The sequence below is a fragment of the Pseudophryne corroboree genome, chromosome 1 (assembly GCF_028390025.1).
Source record: "Pseudophryne corroboree isolate aPseCor3 chromosome 1, aPseCor3.hap2, whole genome shotgun sequence".
In the NCBI taxonomy this organism is placed as follows: domain Eukaryota; kingdom Metazoa; phylum Chordata; class Amphibia; order Anura; family Myobatrachidae; genus Pseudophryne; species Pseudophryne corroboree.
In genome coordinates this window covers 609,097,806-609,113,326 of record NC_086444.1, presented here as the reverse complement: position 1 = coordinate 609,113,326, position 15,521 = coordinate 609,097,806, and the positions used below count along the sequence as shown (strand labels likewise).

The window sequence follows — 15,521 nt, the reverse complement described above, 5'->3', positions numbered from 1 at the left end:
CTTGTCCGTGGCGACAAGGTTATCCGCTGATGCATCTGCAGATGCGATCCGGACCATTTGTCCAGCAGATCCCACTGAAAAGTTTGTGCGTGGAATCTGCCGAATGGAATCGCTTCGTAAGAAGCCACCATCTTTCCCAGGACTCTTGTGCATTGATGCACAGACACTTTCCCTGGTTTTAGGAGGTTCCTGACAAGTTCGGATAACTCCTTGGCTTTCTCCTCCGGAAGAAACACCTTTTTCTGAACCGTGTCCAGAATCATTCCCAGGAACAGCAGACGTGTCGTCGGGGTCAATTGAGATTTTGGAAAATTCAGAATCCACCCGTGCTGTTGCAGCACTATTTGGGTTAGTGCTACTACATCCCCCAGCTGTTCCCTGGACCTTGCCCTTATCAGGAGATCGTCCAAGTAAGGGATAATTAATACGCCTTTTCTTCGTAGAAGAATCATCATTTCGGCCATTACCTTGGTAAAGACCCGAGGTGCCGTGGACAATCCAAACGGCAGCGTCTGAAAATGATAATGACAGTTTTGCACCACGAACCTGAGGTACCCTTGATGTGAAGGGCAAATTGGGACATGCAGGTAAGCATCCTTGATGTCCAGGGACACCATAAAGTCCCCTTCTTCCAGATTCGCTATCACTGCTCTGAGTGACTCCATCTTGAACTTGAATTTTTGTATGTACAGGTTCAAAGATTTCAGATTTAGAATAGGTCTTACCGAGCCGTCCGGCTTCGGTACCACAAATAGTGTGGAATAATACCCCTTTCCCTGTTGTAGGAGGGGTACCTTGACTATCACCTGCTGAGAATACAGCTTGTGAATGGCTTCCAATACCGTCGCCCTGTCTGAGGGAGACGTTGGCAGAGCAGACTTTAGGAACCGGCGAGGGGGAGACTTCTCGAATTCCAACCTGTAACCCTGAGATATTATCTGCAGGATCCAGGGGTCCACCTGTGAGTGAGCCCACTGTGCGCTGAAATTCTTGAGTCGACCCCCCACCGCCCCTGAGTCCGCTTGTAAAGCCCCAACGTCATGCTGAGGGCTTTGCAGAAGCCGGGGGGGGGCTTCTGCTCCTGGGAAGAAGCTGCTTGGTGCACTCTCTTACCCTTTCCTTTGCCTCGGGGCAAATATGACTGTCCTTTCGCCCGCTTGTTCCTATAGGAACGAAAGGACTGCGACTGAAAAGACGGTGTCTTTTTCTGTTGGGAGGGGACCTGAGGTAAAAAGGTGGATTTCCCGGCTGTTGCCGTGGCCACCAAATCCGATAGACCGACCCCAAATAATTCCTCCCCCTTATACGGCAATACTTCCATATGCCGTTTGGAATCCGCATCACCTGACCATTGTCGCGTCCATAAACTTCTTCTGGCAGATATGGACATCGCACTTACTCTCGATGCCAGAGTGCAAATATCCCTCTGTGCATCTCGCATATATAGAAATGCATCCTTTAAATGCTCTATAGTCAGTAAAATACTGTCCCTATCCAGGGTATCAATATTTTCAGTCAGGGAATCCGACCAAACCACCCCAGCACTGCACATCCATGCAGAGGCGATGGCTGGTCGCAGTATAACACCAGTATGAGTGTATATACTTTTCAGGGTAGTTTCCAGCCTCCTATCTGCTGGATCCTTGAGGGCGGCCGTTTCAGGAGACGGTAACGCCACTTGTTTTGATAAGCGTGTGAGCGCCTTATCCACCCTAGGGGGTGTTTCCCAGCGCGCCCTAACCTCTGGCGGGAAAGGATATAATGCCAATAACTTCTTTGAAATTAGCAGTTTTCTATCGGGGTTAACCCACGCTTCATCACACACTTCATTCAATTCGTCTGATTCAGGAAAAACTACAGGTAGTTTTTTCAGACCCCACATAATACCCCTTTTTGTGGTACATGCAGTATCAGAGATATGTAAAGCCTCCTTCATTGCCGTGATCATATAACGTGTGGCCCTACTGGAAAATACGTTTGTTTCTTCACCGTCGACACTAGATTCGGTGTCCGTGTCTGGGTCTGTGTCGACCGACTGAGGTAAAGGGCGTTTTACAGCTCCTGACGGTGTCTGAGACGCCTGTACAGGTACTAACTGGTTTTCCGGCCGTCTCATGTCGTCAACTGATTTTTGTAATGTGCTGACATTATCACGTAATTCCATAAATAAAGCCATCCATTCCGGTGTCGACTCCCTAGGGGGTGACATCACCATTACCGGCAATTGCTCCGCCTCCACACCAACATCGTCCTCATACATGTCGACACACACGTACCGACACACAGCAGACACACAGGGAATGCTCTTATCGAAGACAGGACCCCACTAGCCCTTTGGGGAGACAGAGGGAGAGTTTGCCAGCACACACCCAAGCGCTATAAATATATAGGAACAACCCTATAGAAGTGTTGTCTCCCTTATAGCAGCTTAATATATATCAAAAACGCCAAAAAAAGTGCCCCCCCCTCTCTTTTTTACCCTGTTTCTGTAGTGCAGTGCAGGGGAGAGTCCTGGGAGCCTTCCTCGCAGCGGAGCTGAGCAGGAAAATGGCGCTGTGTGCTGAGGAGATAGGCCCCGCCCCCTATTTCGGCGGGCTCTTCTCCGGAGTTTGTGAGACTTGGCAGGGGTTAAATACATCCATATAGCCCCAAGGGCTATATGTGATGTATTTTTTAGCCAGAACAAGGTATTCTCATTGCTGCCCAGGGCGCCCCCTGCAGCACCCTGCACCCTCCGTGACCGCTGGTGTGAAGTGTGTGACAACAATGGCGCACAGCTGCAGTGCTGTGCGCTACCTCATGAAGACTGAAAAGTCTTCTGCCGCCGGTTTCTGGACCTCTTCGCTTTTCGGCATCTGTAAGGGGGTCGGCGGCGCGGCTCCGGGACCGGACTCCATGGCTGGGCCTGTGTTCAATCCCTCTGGAGCTAATGGTGTCCAGTAGCCTAAGAAGCCAATCCATCCTGCACGCAGGTGAGTTCACTTCTTCTCCCCTAAGTCCCTCGTTGCAGTGAGCCTGTTGCCAGCAGGACTCACTGAAAATAAAAAACCTAAAAACTTTTTCTAAGCAGCTCTTTAGGAGAGCCACCTAGATTGCACCCTGCTCGGACGGGCACAAAAACCTAACTGAGGCTTGGAGGAGGGTCATAGGGGGAGGAGCCAGTGCACACCACCTGATCCTAAAGCTTTATTTTTGTGCCCTGTCTCCTGCGGAGCCGCTAATCCCCATGGTCCTGACGGAGTCCCCAGCATCCACTAGGACGTTAGAGAAAAGGAGAACTAAAATCACATTACATGTAGTGATAGTCTCACTCTCTTGCTTGGTCCTATGAGGAAGACTGGAGAAACTCCTTCAGGAAGCAAATGACATGGGGCAATAAAAATTCTCTTAAATGTACAGTTTCTCTAGTATTAACAGACCAACAATATTTATAGTTCATGCTGAAATTTGTACACCGTATATATGTCTTTAAGATTCAATGTCATCGAAGGAGGAGAGTTTGGTCCTCTTCAATAAAGTTATTGCATATTTAATGCAACTTCTTCTGCTTAGATCTACTTTAAGAAAACAACTTCCCTGACTTTGCTACAGGTCAGTGTCTGTACACTCTGAGGTCGTCCGGTAGGTAAAAAAAACAAAACACTATTTAAGAATTATTCTGACATCACTGGCAGATAGCAGCTAGAGGGAGGAGACTCTACAGAACTGACTGTGCTGGGAGTAACCCCTCCCCACATATTTTCTCACTGTTTTCCAGCCGACGAAGACTCTTGCGTCCTTTGGCTCGTGGCGTCAGGTCAGAATTGCGGATGGCACGATTTATATAGTACTGCTTGCGTTTAGTGGCAGAGGTCTTCTTAGATGGAGTAGTTGGCAAAGGGGAGAGGCAATCCTCAATTAACCTGATAAAAAGAAGGACATGAAGAATGAGCTAGGACCAACCTCTCTCATATACTGCATATTATTCACAAATGATGGCCTGTTCATGTATTTTTGTTTTCTTTAGAGGGGAAAAAAAACAAACAAATTGGGGGTGGGATAAGTACATAAACTTATACAGCCAACTCCATAGAGAGAGAGGGCACTTAATGAGGCAAACGGTACAAGACATAAGCAAACTACACAGCATTAGATTTGTATTTACTGTTTTCACATACAAAAAAAAATCATTTATGTAATCATATGTGGAGATTATAGGTGCCCAGAATCCTCTAGTTCATACATACAGAAACAAATGTGAAGAAAAGCTAATTTCTATTATTTCACAAAACACTTTACTAACCCCCTGTAACAAGGCTGTGAGAGGTATAAGCTTCCCCTCATCAGGAAGTATACATACGGGTCTATTCAATTCCTGTTGGATCCTTCATTATTAAATTTGAGGGCGTTTTCTCCTACTTTGGTCCCGTTTTCGACTGCCAATCGTACTTTTTTTAAAGTCGAATTGGCATTGTAGAAAACAGGCCAAAATCCTGTCAAAAACGCCAGCAAACTCGACCAAGTACGTGTATCGGCGGTGAATTCGTCGATAGATGTACTTTGACAGTCGGAAAAACGCCACTATCATTGAATAGGTCGAATGCAAATTCAACCCATTTCTGTTGAAAAGTGACTTTTTTTAGACTGTTGGAAAAACCGGCACGAATTGAATAGACCCCAAAGGCTACAAATACAATGAGATACTCTTGAAGAGATTATATATTATACACACACACACTTCTGACATTAATATTCCAGTGAAAAGCAAATCTGAAATCCTCCTCTTGCATTTGGCCACAATCTCAACATTATTCTACATATAGAGAGACTACACTGCTTTAAGAAACAATATGGACATTTTAGTGGTGTTATTTAAGGGATAAAGTGCACTTTAAATGGAAAAATATAAAATAAAGGCTTCTATTGTTGCCTACACAAATACAAAGTAGATTTTTAGAAAACAGTCTCCAGAAAAACAACTACAAAAAGGATGACAGTTTTGTTTTACAAGGGTTACTACATTACATCATCGTATTATATTTACAATGCATAGTCCTTTGGCCATAGGCCTTCCTTTCTGCATCAAGCTGCATATTCATGCTCCCGGGCAGCCTAATACATACAGATCACCAGTTTAACAAGCACTCTCCTGTGTGAAAGGGTGCACATGTCAGCATTAGTCTGACATATGTATAAACGCACAAGGAACAGTGGGGCAGATGTATTAAGCCTGGAGATGGCATAAAGTAATAAACCAGTGATAAGTGCAAGGTGATAAACGCACCAGCCAGTCAGCTCCTGTCAATTTACATATTGGAGCTGATTGGCTGGTACATTTATCACCTTGCACTTATCACTGGTTTATCACTTCCTTATGCAGTCTCCAAGTTAATACTAGAGATGAGCGCCTGAAATTTTTCGGGTTTTGTGTTTTGGTTTTGGGTTCGGTTCCGCGGCTGTGTTTTGGGTTCGACCGCGTTTTGGCAAAACCTCACCGAATTTTTTTTGTCGGATTCGGGTGTGTTTTGGATTCGGGTGTTTTTTTCAAAAAACCCTAAAAAACAGCTTAAATCATAGAATTTGGGGGTCATTTTGATCCCATATTATTATTAACCTCAAAAACCATAATTTCCACTCATTTTCAGTCTATTCTGAATACCTCACAATATTATTTTTAGTCCTAAAATTTGCACCGAGGTCGCTGGATGACTAAGCTAAGCGACCCTAGTGGCCGACACAAACACCTGGCCCATCTAGGAGTGGCACTGCAGTGTCACGCAGGATGGCCCTTCCAAAAAACCCTCCCCAAACAGCACATGACGCAAAGAAAATAAGAGGCGCAATGAGGTAGCTGTGTGAGTAAGATAAGCGACCCTAGTGGCCGACACAAACACCGGGCCCATTTAGGAGTGTCACTGCAGTGTCACGCAGGATGTCCCTTCCAAAAAACCCTCCCCAAACAGCACATGACGCAAAGAAAATAAGAGGCGCAATGAGGTAGCTGTGTGAGTAAGATTAGCGACCCTAGTGGCCGACACAAACACCGGGCCCATCTAGGAGTGTCACTGCAGTGTCACGCAGGATGTCCCTTCCAAAAAACCCTCCCCAAACAGCACATGACGCAAAGAAAATAAGAGGCGCAATGAGGTAGCTGTGTGAGTAAGATTAGCGACCCTAGTGGCCGACACAAACACCGGGCCCATTTAGGAGTGTCACTGCAGTGTCACGCAGGATGTCCCTTCCAAAAAACCCTCCCCAAACAGCACATGACGCAAAGAAAATAAGAGGCGCAATGAGGTAGCTGACTGTGTGAGTAAGATAAGCGACCCTAGTGGCCGACACAAACACCGGGCCCATTTAGGAGTGGCACTGCAGTGTCACGCAGGATGTCCCTTCCAAAAAACCCTCCCCAAACAGCACATGACGCAAAGAAAAATAAAAGAAAAAAGAGGTGCAAGATGGAATTGTCCTTGGGCCCTCCCACCCACATGTTGTATAAACAAAACAGGACATGCACACTTTAACCAACCCATCATTTCAGTGACAGGGTCTGCCACACGACTGTGACTGATATGACGGGTTGGTTTGGACCCCCCCCAAAAAAGAAGCAATTAATCTCTCCTTGCACAAACTGGCTCTACAGAGGCAAGATGTCCACCTCATCATCATCCTCCGATATATCACCGTGTACATCCCCCTCCTCACAGATTATCAATTCGTCCCCACTGGAATCCACCATCTCAGCTCCCTGTGTACTTTGTGGAGGCAATTGCTGCTGGTCAATGTCTCCGCGGAGGAATTGATTATAATTCATTTTAATGAACATCATCTTCTCCACATTTTCTGGATGTAACCTCGTACGCCGATTGCTGACAAGGTGAGCGGCGGCACTAAACACTCTTTCGGAGTACACACTTGTGGGAGGGCAACTTAGGTAGAATAAAGCCAGTTTGTGCAATGGCCTCCAAATTGCCTCTTTTTCCTGCCAGTATAAGTATGGACTGTGTGACGTGCCTACTTGGATGCGGTCACTCATATAATCCTCCACCATTCTTTCAATGGTGAGAGAATCATATGCAGTGACAGTAGACGACATGTCCGTAATCGTTGTCAGGTCCTTCAGTCCGGACCAGATGTCAGCATCAGCAGTCGCTCCAGACTGCCCTGCATCACCGCCAGCGGGTGGGCTCGGAATTCTGAGCCTTTTCCTCGCACCCCCAGTTGCGGGAGAATGTGAAGGAGGAGATGTTGACAGGTCGCGTTCCGCTTGACTTGACAATTTTCTCACCAGCAGGTCTTTCAACCCCAGCAGACTTGTGTCTGCCGGAAAGAGAGATCCAAGGTAGGCTTTAAATCTAGGATCGAGCACGGTGGCCAAAATGTAGTGCTCTGATTTCAACAGATTGACCACCCGTGAATCCTTGTTAAGCGAATTAAGGGCTCCATCCACAAGTCCCACATGCCTAGCGGAATCGCTCTGTGTTAGCTCCTCCTTCAATGTCTCCAGCTTCTTCTGCAAAAGCCTGATGAGGGGAATGACCGGACTCAGGCTGGCAGTGTCTGAACTGACTTCACGTGTGGCAAGTTCAAAGGGCAGCAGAACCTTGCACAACGTTGAAATCATTCTCCACTGCGCTTGAGACAGGTGCATTCCACCTCCTATATCGTGCTCAATTGTATAGGCTTGAATGGCCTTTTGCTGCTCCTCCAACCTCTGAAGCATATAGAGGGTTGAATTCCACCTCGTTACCACTTCTTGCTTCAGATGATGGCAGGGCAGGTTCAGTAGTTTTTGGTGGTGCTCCAGTCTTCTGTACGTGGTGCCTGTACGCCGAAAGTGTCCCGCAATTCTTCTGGCCACCGACAGCATCTCTTGCACGCCCCTGTCGTTTTTTAAATAATTCTGCACCACCAAATTCAAGGTATGTGCAAAACATGGGACGTGCTGGAATTTGCCCATATTTAATGCACACACAATATTGCTGGCGTTGTCCGATGCCACAAATCCACAGGAGAGTCCAATTGGGGTAAGCCATTCCGCGATAATCTTCCTCAGTTGCCGTAAGAGGTTTTCAGCTGTGTGCGTATTCTGGAAACCGGTGATACAAAGCGTAGCCTGCCTAGGAAAGAGTTGGCGTTTGCGAGATGCTGCTACTGGTGCCACCGCTGCTGTTCTTGCGGCGGGAGTCCATACATCTACCCAGTGGGCTGTCACAGTCATATAGTCCTGACCCTGCCCTGCTCCACTTGTCCACATGTCCGTGGTTAAGTGGACATTGGGTACAGCTGCATTTTTTAGGACACTGGTGACTCTTTTTCTGAGGTCTGTGTAAATTTTCGGTATCGCCTGCCTAGAGAAATGGAACCTAGATGGTATTTGGTACCGGGGACACAGTACCTCCAACAAGTCTCTAGTTGGCTCTGCAGTAATGATGGATACCGGAACCACGGTTCTCACCACCCAGGATGCCAAGGCCTCAGTTATCCGCTTTGCAGTAGGATGACTGCTGTGATATTTCATCTTCCTCGCAAAGGACTGTTGGACAGTCAATTGCTTGGTGGAAGTAGTAAAAGTGGTCTTACGACTTCCCCTCTGGGATGACCATCGACTCCCAGCAGCAACAACAGCAGCGCCAGCAGCAGTAGGAGTTACACGCAAGGATGCATCGGAGGAATCCCAGGCAGGAGAGGACTCGTCAGAATTGCCAGTGACATGGCCTGCAGGACTATTGGCATTCCTGGGAAAGGAGGAAATTGACACTGAGGGAGTTGGTGGGGTGGTTTGCGTGAGCTTGGTTACAAGAGGAAGGGATTTACTGGTCAGTGGACTGCTTCCGCTGTCACCCAAAGTTTTTGAACTTGTCACTGACTTATTATGAATGCGCTGCAGGTGACGTATAAGGGAGGATGTTCCGAGGTGGTTAACGTCCTTACCCCTACTTATTACAGCTTGACAAAGGGAACACACGGCTTGACACCTGTTGTCCGCATTTCTGTTGAAATAGTTCCACACCGAAGAGCTGATTTTTTTGGTATTTTCACCAGGCATGTCAACGGCCATATTCCTCCCACGGACAACAGGTGTCTCCCCGGGTGCCTGACTTAAACAAACCACCTCACCATCAGAATCCTCCTGGTCAATTTCCTCCCCAGCGCCAGCAACACCCATATCCTCCTCATCCTGGTGTACTTCAACACTGACATCTTCAATCTGACTATCAGGAACTGGACTGCGGGTGCTCCTTCCAGCACTTGCAGGGGGCGTGCAAATGGTGGAAGGCGCATGCTCTTCACGTCCAGTGTTGGGAAGGTCAGGCATCGCAACCGACACAATTGGACTCTCCTTGTGGATTTGGGATTTCGAAGAACGCACAGTTCTTTGCGGTGCTACTGCTTTTGCCAGCTTGAGTCTTTTCATTTTGGAGGCTGGATGGGTGCCTCCATCCTCATGTGAAGCTGAACCACTAGCCATGAACATAGGCCAGGGCCTCAGCCGTTCCTTGCCACTCCGTGTGGTAAATGGCATATTGGCAAGTTTACGCTTCTCCTCCGACAATTTTATTTTAGGTTTTGGAGTCCTTTTTTTACTGATATTTGGTGTTTTGGATTTGACATGCTCTGTACTATGACATTGGGCATCGGCCTTGGCAGACGACGTTGCTGGCATTTCATCGTCTCGGCCATGACTAGTGGCAGCAGCTTCAGCACGAGGTGGAAGTGGATCTTGATCTTTCCCTAATATTGGAACCTCATATTTTGTTCTCCATATTTTAATAGGCACAACTAAAAGGCACCTCAGGTAAACAATGGAGATGGATGGATACTAGTATACAATTATGGACGGACTGCCGAGTGCCGACACAGAGGTAGCTACAGCCGTGAACTACCGTACTGTACTGTGTCTGCTGCTAATATAGACTGGTTGATAAAGAGATGTAGTAGTATGTATGTATAAAGAAGAAAGAAAAAAAAAACCACGGGTAGGTGGTATACAATTATGGACGGACTGCCGAGTGCCGACACAGAGGTAGCTACAGCCGTGAACTACCGTACTGTACTGTGTCTGCTGCTAATATAGACTGGTTGATAAAGAGATGTAGTAGTATGTATGTATAAAGAAGAAAGAAAAAAAAACCACGGGTAGGTGGTATACAATTATGGACGGACTGCAGAGTGCCGACACAGAGGTAGCTACAGCCGTGAACTACCGTACTGTACTGTGTCTGCTGCTAATATAGACTGGTTGATAAAGAGATGTAGTAGTATGTATGTATAAAGAAGAAAGAAAAAAAAACCACGGGTAGGTGGTATACAATTATGGACGGACTGCCGAGTGCCGACAGAGGTAGCTACAGCCGTGAACTACCGTACTGTACTGTGTCTGCTGCTAATATAGACTGGTTGATAAAGAGATGTAGTAGTATGTATGTATAAAGAAGAAAGAAAAAAAAACCACGGGTAGGTGGTATACAATTATGGACGGACTGCCGAGTGCCGACACAGAGGTAGCTACAGCCGTGAACTACCGTACTGTGTCTGCTGCGACTGGATGATAAATAATGATATAAAAAATATATATATATCACTACTGCAGCCGGACAGGTATATATATTATATAATGACGGACCTGCTGGACACTGTCTGTCAGCAGAATTAGTTTTTTATAGAATAAAAAAAAAAACACCACACAAGTGAAGTCACACGACGAGTGTTTAACTTTTTCAGGCAATCACACAATATAGTATACTACTAACTATACTGGTGGTCAGTGTGGTCAGGTCACTGGTCAGTCACACTGGCAGTGGCACTCCTGCAGCAAAAGTGTGCACTGTTTAATTTTAATATAATATGTACTCCTGGCTCCTGCTATAACCTATAACTATTAACTGGCACTGCAGTGCTCCCCAGTCTCCCCCACAATTATAAGCTGTGTGAGCTGAGCACAGTCAGATATATATACATAGATGATGCAGCACACTGGGCTGAGCAGTGCACACAGATATGGTATGTGACTGAGTCACTGTGTGTATCGTTTTTTTCAGGCAGAGAACGGATATATTAAATAAAACTGCACTGTCTGGTGGTCACTGTGGTCAGTCACTAGTAAACTTTGCACTCTCTACACTTCTACAGTACTCCTAAGCTCCAGTAAATCAGGTCAATCTCTCTCTCTCTCTCTCTCTTCTAATCTAAATGGAGAGGACGCCAGCCACGTCCTCTCCCTATCAATCTCAATGCACGTGTGAAAATGGCGGCGACGCGCGGCTCCTTATATAGAATCCGAGTCTCGCGAGAATCCGACAGCGTCATGATGACGTTCGGGCGCGCTCGGGTTAACCGAGCAAGGCGGGAAGATCCGAGTCGCTCGGACCCGTGAAAAAAAACATGAAGTTCGTGCGGGTTCGGATTCAGAGAAACCGAACCCGCTCATCTCTAGTTAATACATCTGCCCCAGTATGAGGCAAATTCAATTGCGATGCTGGCCTTCTGAAGGAATGGCCGTCTATCATAGCTATATGCTATGAGCCTCAGGAGGTGCGAGAAAAAAGGTGTTAAAAGGTCTGTAGTTTGGGCTGCCGTAGCTAAACCCGGCAGCTGTCAGGTGCCTTAACTGATAATGGGCGTCTAATCGAAACAATTCAATGGCTCCTATAGATACCCACAGAAAACAACTGAATTTACCCCTATTAATCATACACTGTCTATCCAGAACTTAGGGAGTGATTCAAAAGTTGTTTTGGGCACCCAAAGTAATGGTTGCCCATCAGAGGTATTCAATTGTTGCTCTGATCAGGTGGCCATAAGCATCGGGTTTAGAAGCTAAACCCAACTAAAATAGTGCCCGCAACGCAAAAAGTATAGTTTTGGTCGGAACACATTTGGCACATTTCAGCTTGCCACCTCCGGAAGTGGTGAGCAGAAAAGGAGATTTATGGAAAGAACTTACATTTGTTAAATCTCTTTCTGCGAGGTACATTGGGTTCCACAGGGAATAACATCGGGGTGTAGAGTTGGATCTTGATCCGAGGCACCAACAGTCTAAAAGCTTTGACTGTTCCCAAGATGCTCAGCGCCGCCTCCTCTATAACCCCACCTCCATGTACAGGCGCTCAGTTTTGTTAACCAGTCCAATGCAGTGGCAGGTAAAAGAGACGACAACCGTTAGTAGCCATGTACACCACATTCTCACGATAGGAGAAGGTATCAGCGGCTAATGCCATACCAACCCAAAGAAGCTAAGTGCGTCAGGGTGGGCGCCCTGTGGAACCCAGTGTACCTTGCAGAAAGATTTAACGAAGGCAAGTTCTTACCATAAATCTCCTTTTCTGCAGCGGGGTACACTGGGGTTCCACAGGGAATAACATCGGGGGTGTCCTAAAGCAGTTCCTCATGTGAGGGGACGCACTGTAGCGGGCACAAAAACCCGGCGTCCAAAGGAAGCATCCTGGGAGGCGGAAGTATCAAAAGGCATATAACCTTATTAATGTGTTCCCTGAGGACCAAGTAGCTGCCTTGCACAATTGTTCAAGGTCGCACAAGAAGGTCCAACCGACCGAGTAGAATGGGCTTTGATGGTAGCAGGAGCCGGAAGGCTAGCCTGTACATAAACATGTGCAATCACCATTCTAATCCATCTGGCCAAGGTCTGCTTGTTAGCAGGCCAGCTACGTTTGTGAAAACCAAAAAGGACAAAGAGGGATTCAGATCTTCTAAGACAGGCATGGCCAACCTGTGGCTTTCCAGCTGTTGTGAAACTATACATCCCAGCATGCTCTGCCACAGTTTTAGCATTTCCTAATAGCAAAACTGTAGAAGAGCATGCTGGGACTTGTAGTTTCAAAACAGCTGGAGAGCCACAGGTTGGCCAGGCCTGTCCTAAGAGAAGCTGTCCTCTTCACATAAATACGGAGAGCCCGAACCACATCCAAATACCGCTCTTTGGAGGATAAACCTGGAGAGGTAAAGGCCGGAACCACAATCTCCTGGTTAAGGTGGAAAGATGATACCACCTTAAGAAAATAACCTGATTTTTCATCGTGACCGTGCGGGTCTTAGAACTCGCACTGAGTTCTAAGAACTGCACGGTCACGATGAAAAATCAGAAAGGATGACAGACAGGACAAGGCACCCAAGTCTGAAACACGTCTAGCAGAGGCAATAGCCAGCAGAAACAGGACCTTAAGAGTAAGCTACTTAAGGTCCACAGACTCAAGAGGCTCAAATGGAGACTCTTGTAAGGCATCCAGAACAACCGACAAAGCCCAAGGAGCCACAGGCGGTACATAGGGGAAGTTGAATCCATAAAATACCCTGAGTGAATGTATGAACATCAGGCAGAGTCGCTATTTTTCTCTGAAACCATACCGACAAGGCAGAAATATGAACCTTGAGAGAGAGGCCAGACGAAGGCCTAAGTCCAGGCCCTGTTGCAGAAAAGCCAAAAATTTGGCGGTACTGAACTTCTATGCATCATAATGGTTAGTTGCACACCAAACAAAAGAAGAATAATTCCAGACCCTATTATATATCCGGGCAGAAGCCGGTTTACGGGCCTTCAACATAGTTTGAATGACGGCCTCAGAAAATCCTTTGGCCCTCAGTACGGAAGCTTCAAGAGCCACGCCGTCAAAGCCAGACGGGCCAAATCCTGGTAGACACAAGGGCCCTGAACGAGGTGGTTTGGGCGTTGCGGAAGTAGAAGGGGACGCTCTAGCAACAGAGAACCAATGCCATCTGGGCCACGCCGGAGCGATTAGAAGTAGTAATCCTCCTGCTTGCTTGAACTTCCTTATTACCCTGGGCAGAAGTGACACTGGAGGGAACACATACGGCAGCCGAAAGTTCAATGGAATTGCTAGTGCATCCACGAACGCTGCTTGAGGATCCCTTGTCCTTGCTCTGAAGACCGGAACCTTGTGATTGTGTCGAGACGCCATCAGGTCTACGTCTGGTAGGCCCCACTTGTCCACTAGGAGTTGAAAGACTTCCGGATGAAGGGTCCACTCTATGGCGTGTACGTCCTGACAACTGAGGAAGTCCACTTCCCAGTTCAGGACCCCTGGAATGAACACTGCCGATAGGGCCGGCAGATGGCATTCCGCCCAACGAAGACTCTGACACTTCCATCATTGCTTTGCGGCTTCTGGGCCCGCCTGGATGATTTATGTACGCCACCGTGGTGGCGTTGTCAGACTGTACCTGAACAGGCCTGTTCCGTACTAGAGGCAGGGCCAGTGTTAAATCATTGAACACTGCCCGCAATTCCAGAATGTTTATCGGGAGGAGAGAATCCTCCCTGGTCCACCGACCCTGAAGAGAGTGTTGCTCCAACACCGCGCCCCAACCCCGCATACTGGTGTCCGTTGTCAGAAGGACCCAGTTTGAGATCTAGAATGGATGACCCCTGCTCAGTTGTTGGTCCTGCAGCCACCATGACAGTGACAGACGGACCTCCGGAGTCAATATCATCATGTGAGACCTGATCCGGTGAGGCAGGCCATCCCACTCAGAGAGAATTAACCTCTGTAGAGGGCAGGAATGAAATTGAGCGTACGCCACCATGTCGAAAGTAGACACCATGAGGCCTAGTACTTGCATTGCCGAGTGTATCAACCCACGTAGGCGAGAAAGGAAGCATCTCGTCTTGTCCCAAAGTTTCAGGATCTTCTCCGGGGACAAAAACATCTGCTGGTTGTGGGTGTCCAATAGTGCTCAGAGGTGCACCAGGCTTTGAGCAGGAACCAGGTAACACTTCTTCTAGTTGATGAACCACCCGTGGGCTTGCAGGAATTGGACCGTCAGTTCCAGATGACGAAGGAGAACCTCTGGAGAGTTCGCCAGGATCAACAAGTCGTCGAGATACGGCAGGATCCTGATACCCTGACGGCGTAGTAGTGCCGTCATGACTGCCATGACCTTGGTGAAAACTCGAGGAGCCGAGGTCAGACCAAAAGGCAAGGCCTGGAATTGAAAATGTAGGTTGTCAATAGCAAACCGCTGATGCGACACTGCAATAGGAATATGCAGGTAAGCATCCTGTATGTCCAGGGATACCATGTAGTCCTTGGGCTCCAAGGCCAGAACAATAGAGCGAAGAGTTTCCATACGGAATTTGGAGACTTTCACAAATTTGTTCAAAGACTTGAGGTTGAGAATGGGCCGAAAGGATCTATTCGGTTTCGGGACTAGGAACAGCGTTGAATAGTACCCCCTGAGTCAGAGGCACCAGCACTACCACTCCCGTGTCCAGGAGGGATTGTACCACCAGATGGAGAGTCTTTGCTTTTACTAATTCCGAAGGGACGTTTGTTGAACAAAACTGTCGAGGGAGACGTTTCTTGAAAGAGATGGCGTATCTGTGAGAGACTACTTCTCTTACCCAGGCGTCCGAAGTGGTCTGTAACCAAACCGTATAAGTCAGCCTCCCACTAGGAACCCCGCCCCGTCATGCAGCAGGCACGTTTAGGTTTGGGCTTATTGGATTTGGAAGTGCGAGCCTGTTTTGGGTACGCCTGACCCTTTGCTTTACCTGGAGGCTGAAA

At 47.5% G+C, this 15,521-nt stretch overlaps 1 protein-coding gene across 2 annotated transcripts in view; it reads right to left on the bottom strand.

Moving 5' to 3' along the window:
* The window catches only part of R3HDM4 (R3H domain containing 4), a 112,522-nt gene that overhangs the window by 22,138 nt on the left and 74,863 nt on the right, over nucleotides 1–15,521 (bottom strand). For both annotated transcript variants that reach the window (XM_063914377.1, XM_063914376.1), the window contains exon 2: nucleotides 3,748–3,902. In XM_063914377.1, the coding sequence (XP_063770447.1) occupies nucleotides 3,748–3,902 (155 nt within the window). The remainder of the gene's footprint in view (nucleotides 1–3,747; nucleotides 3,903–15,521) is intronic.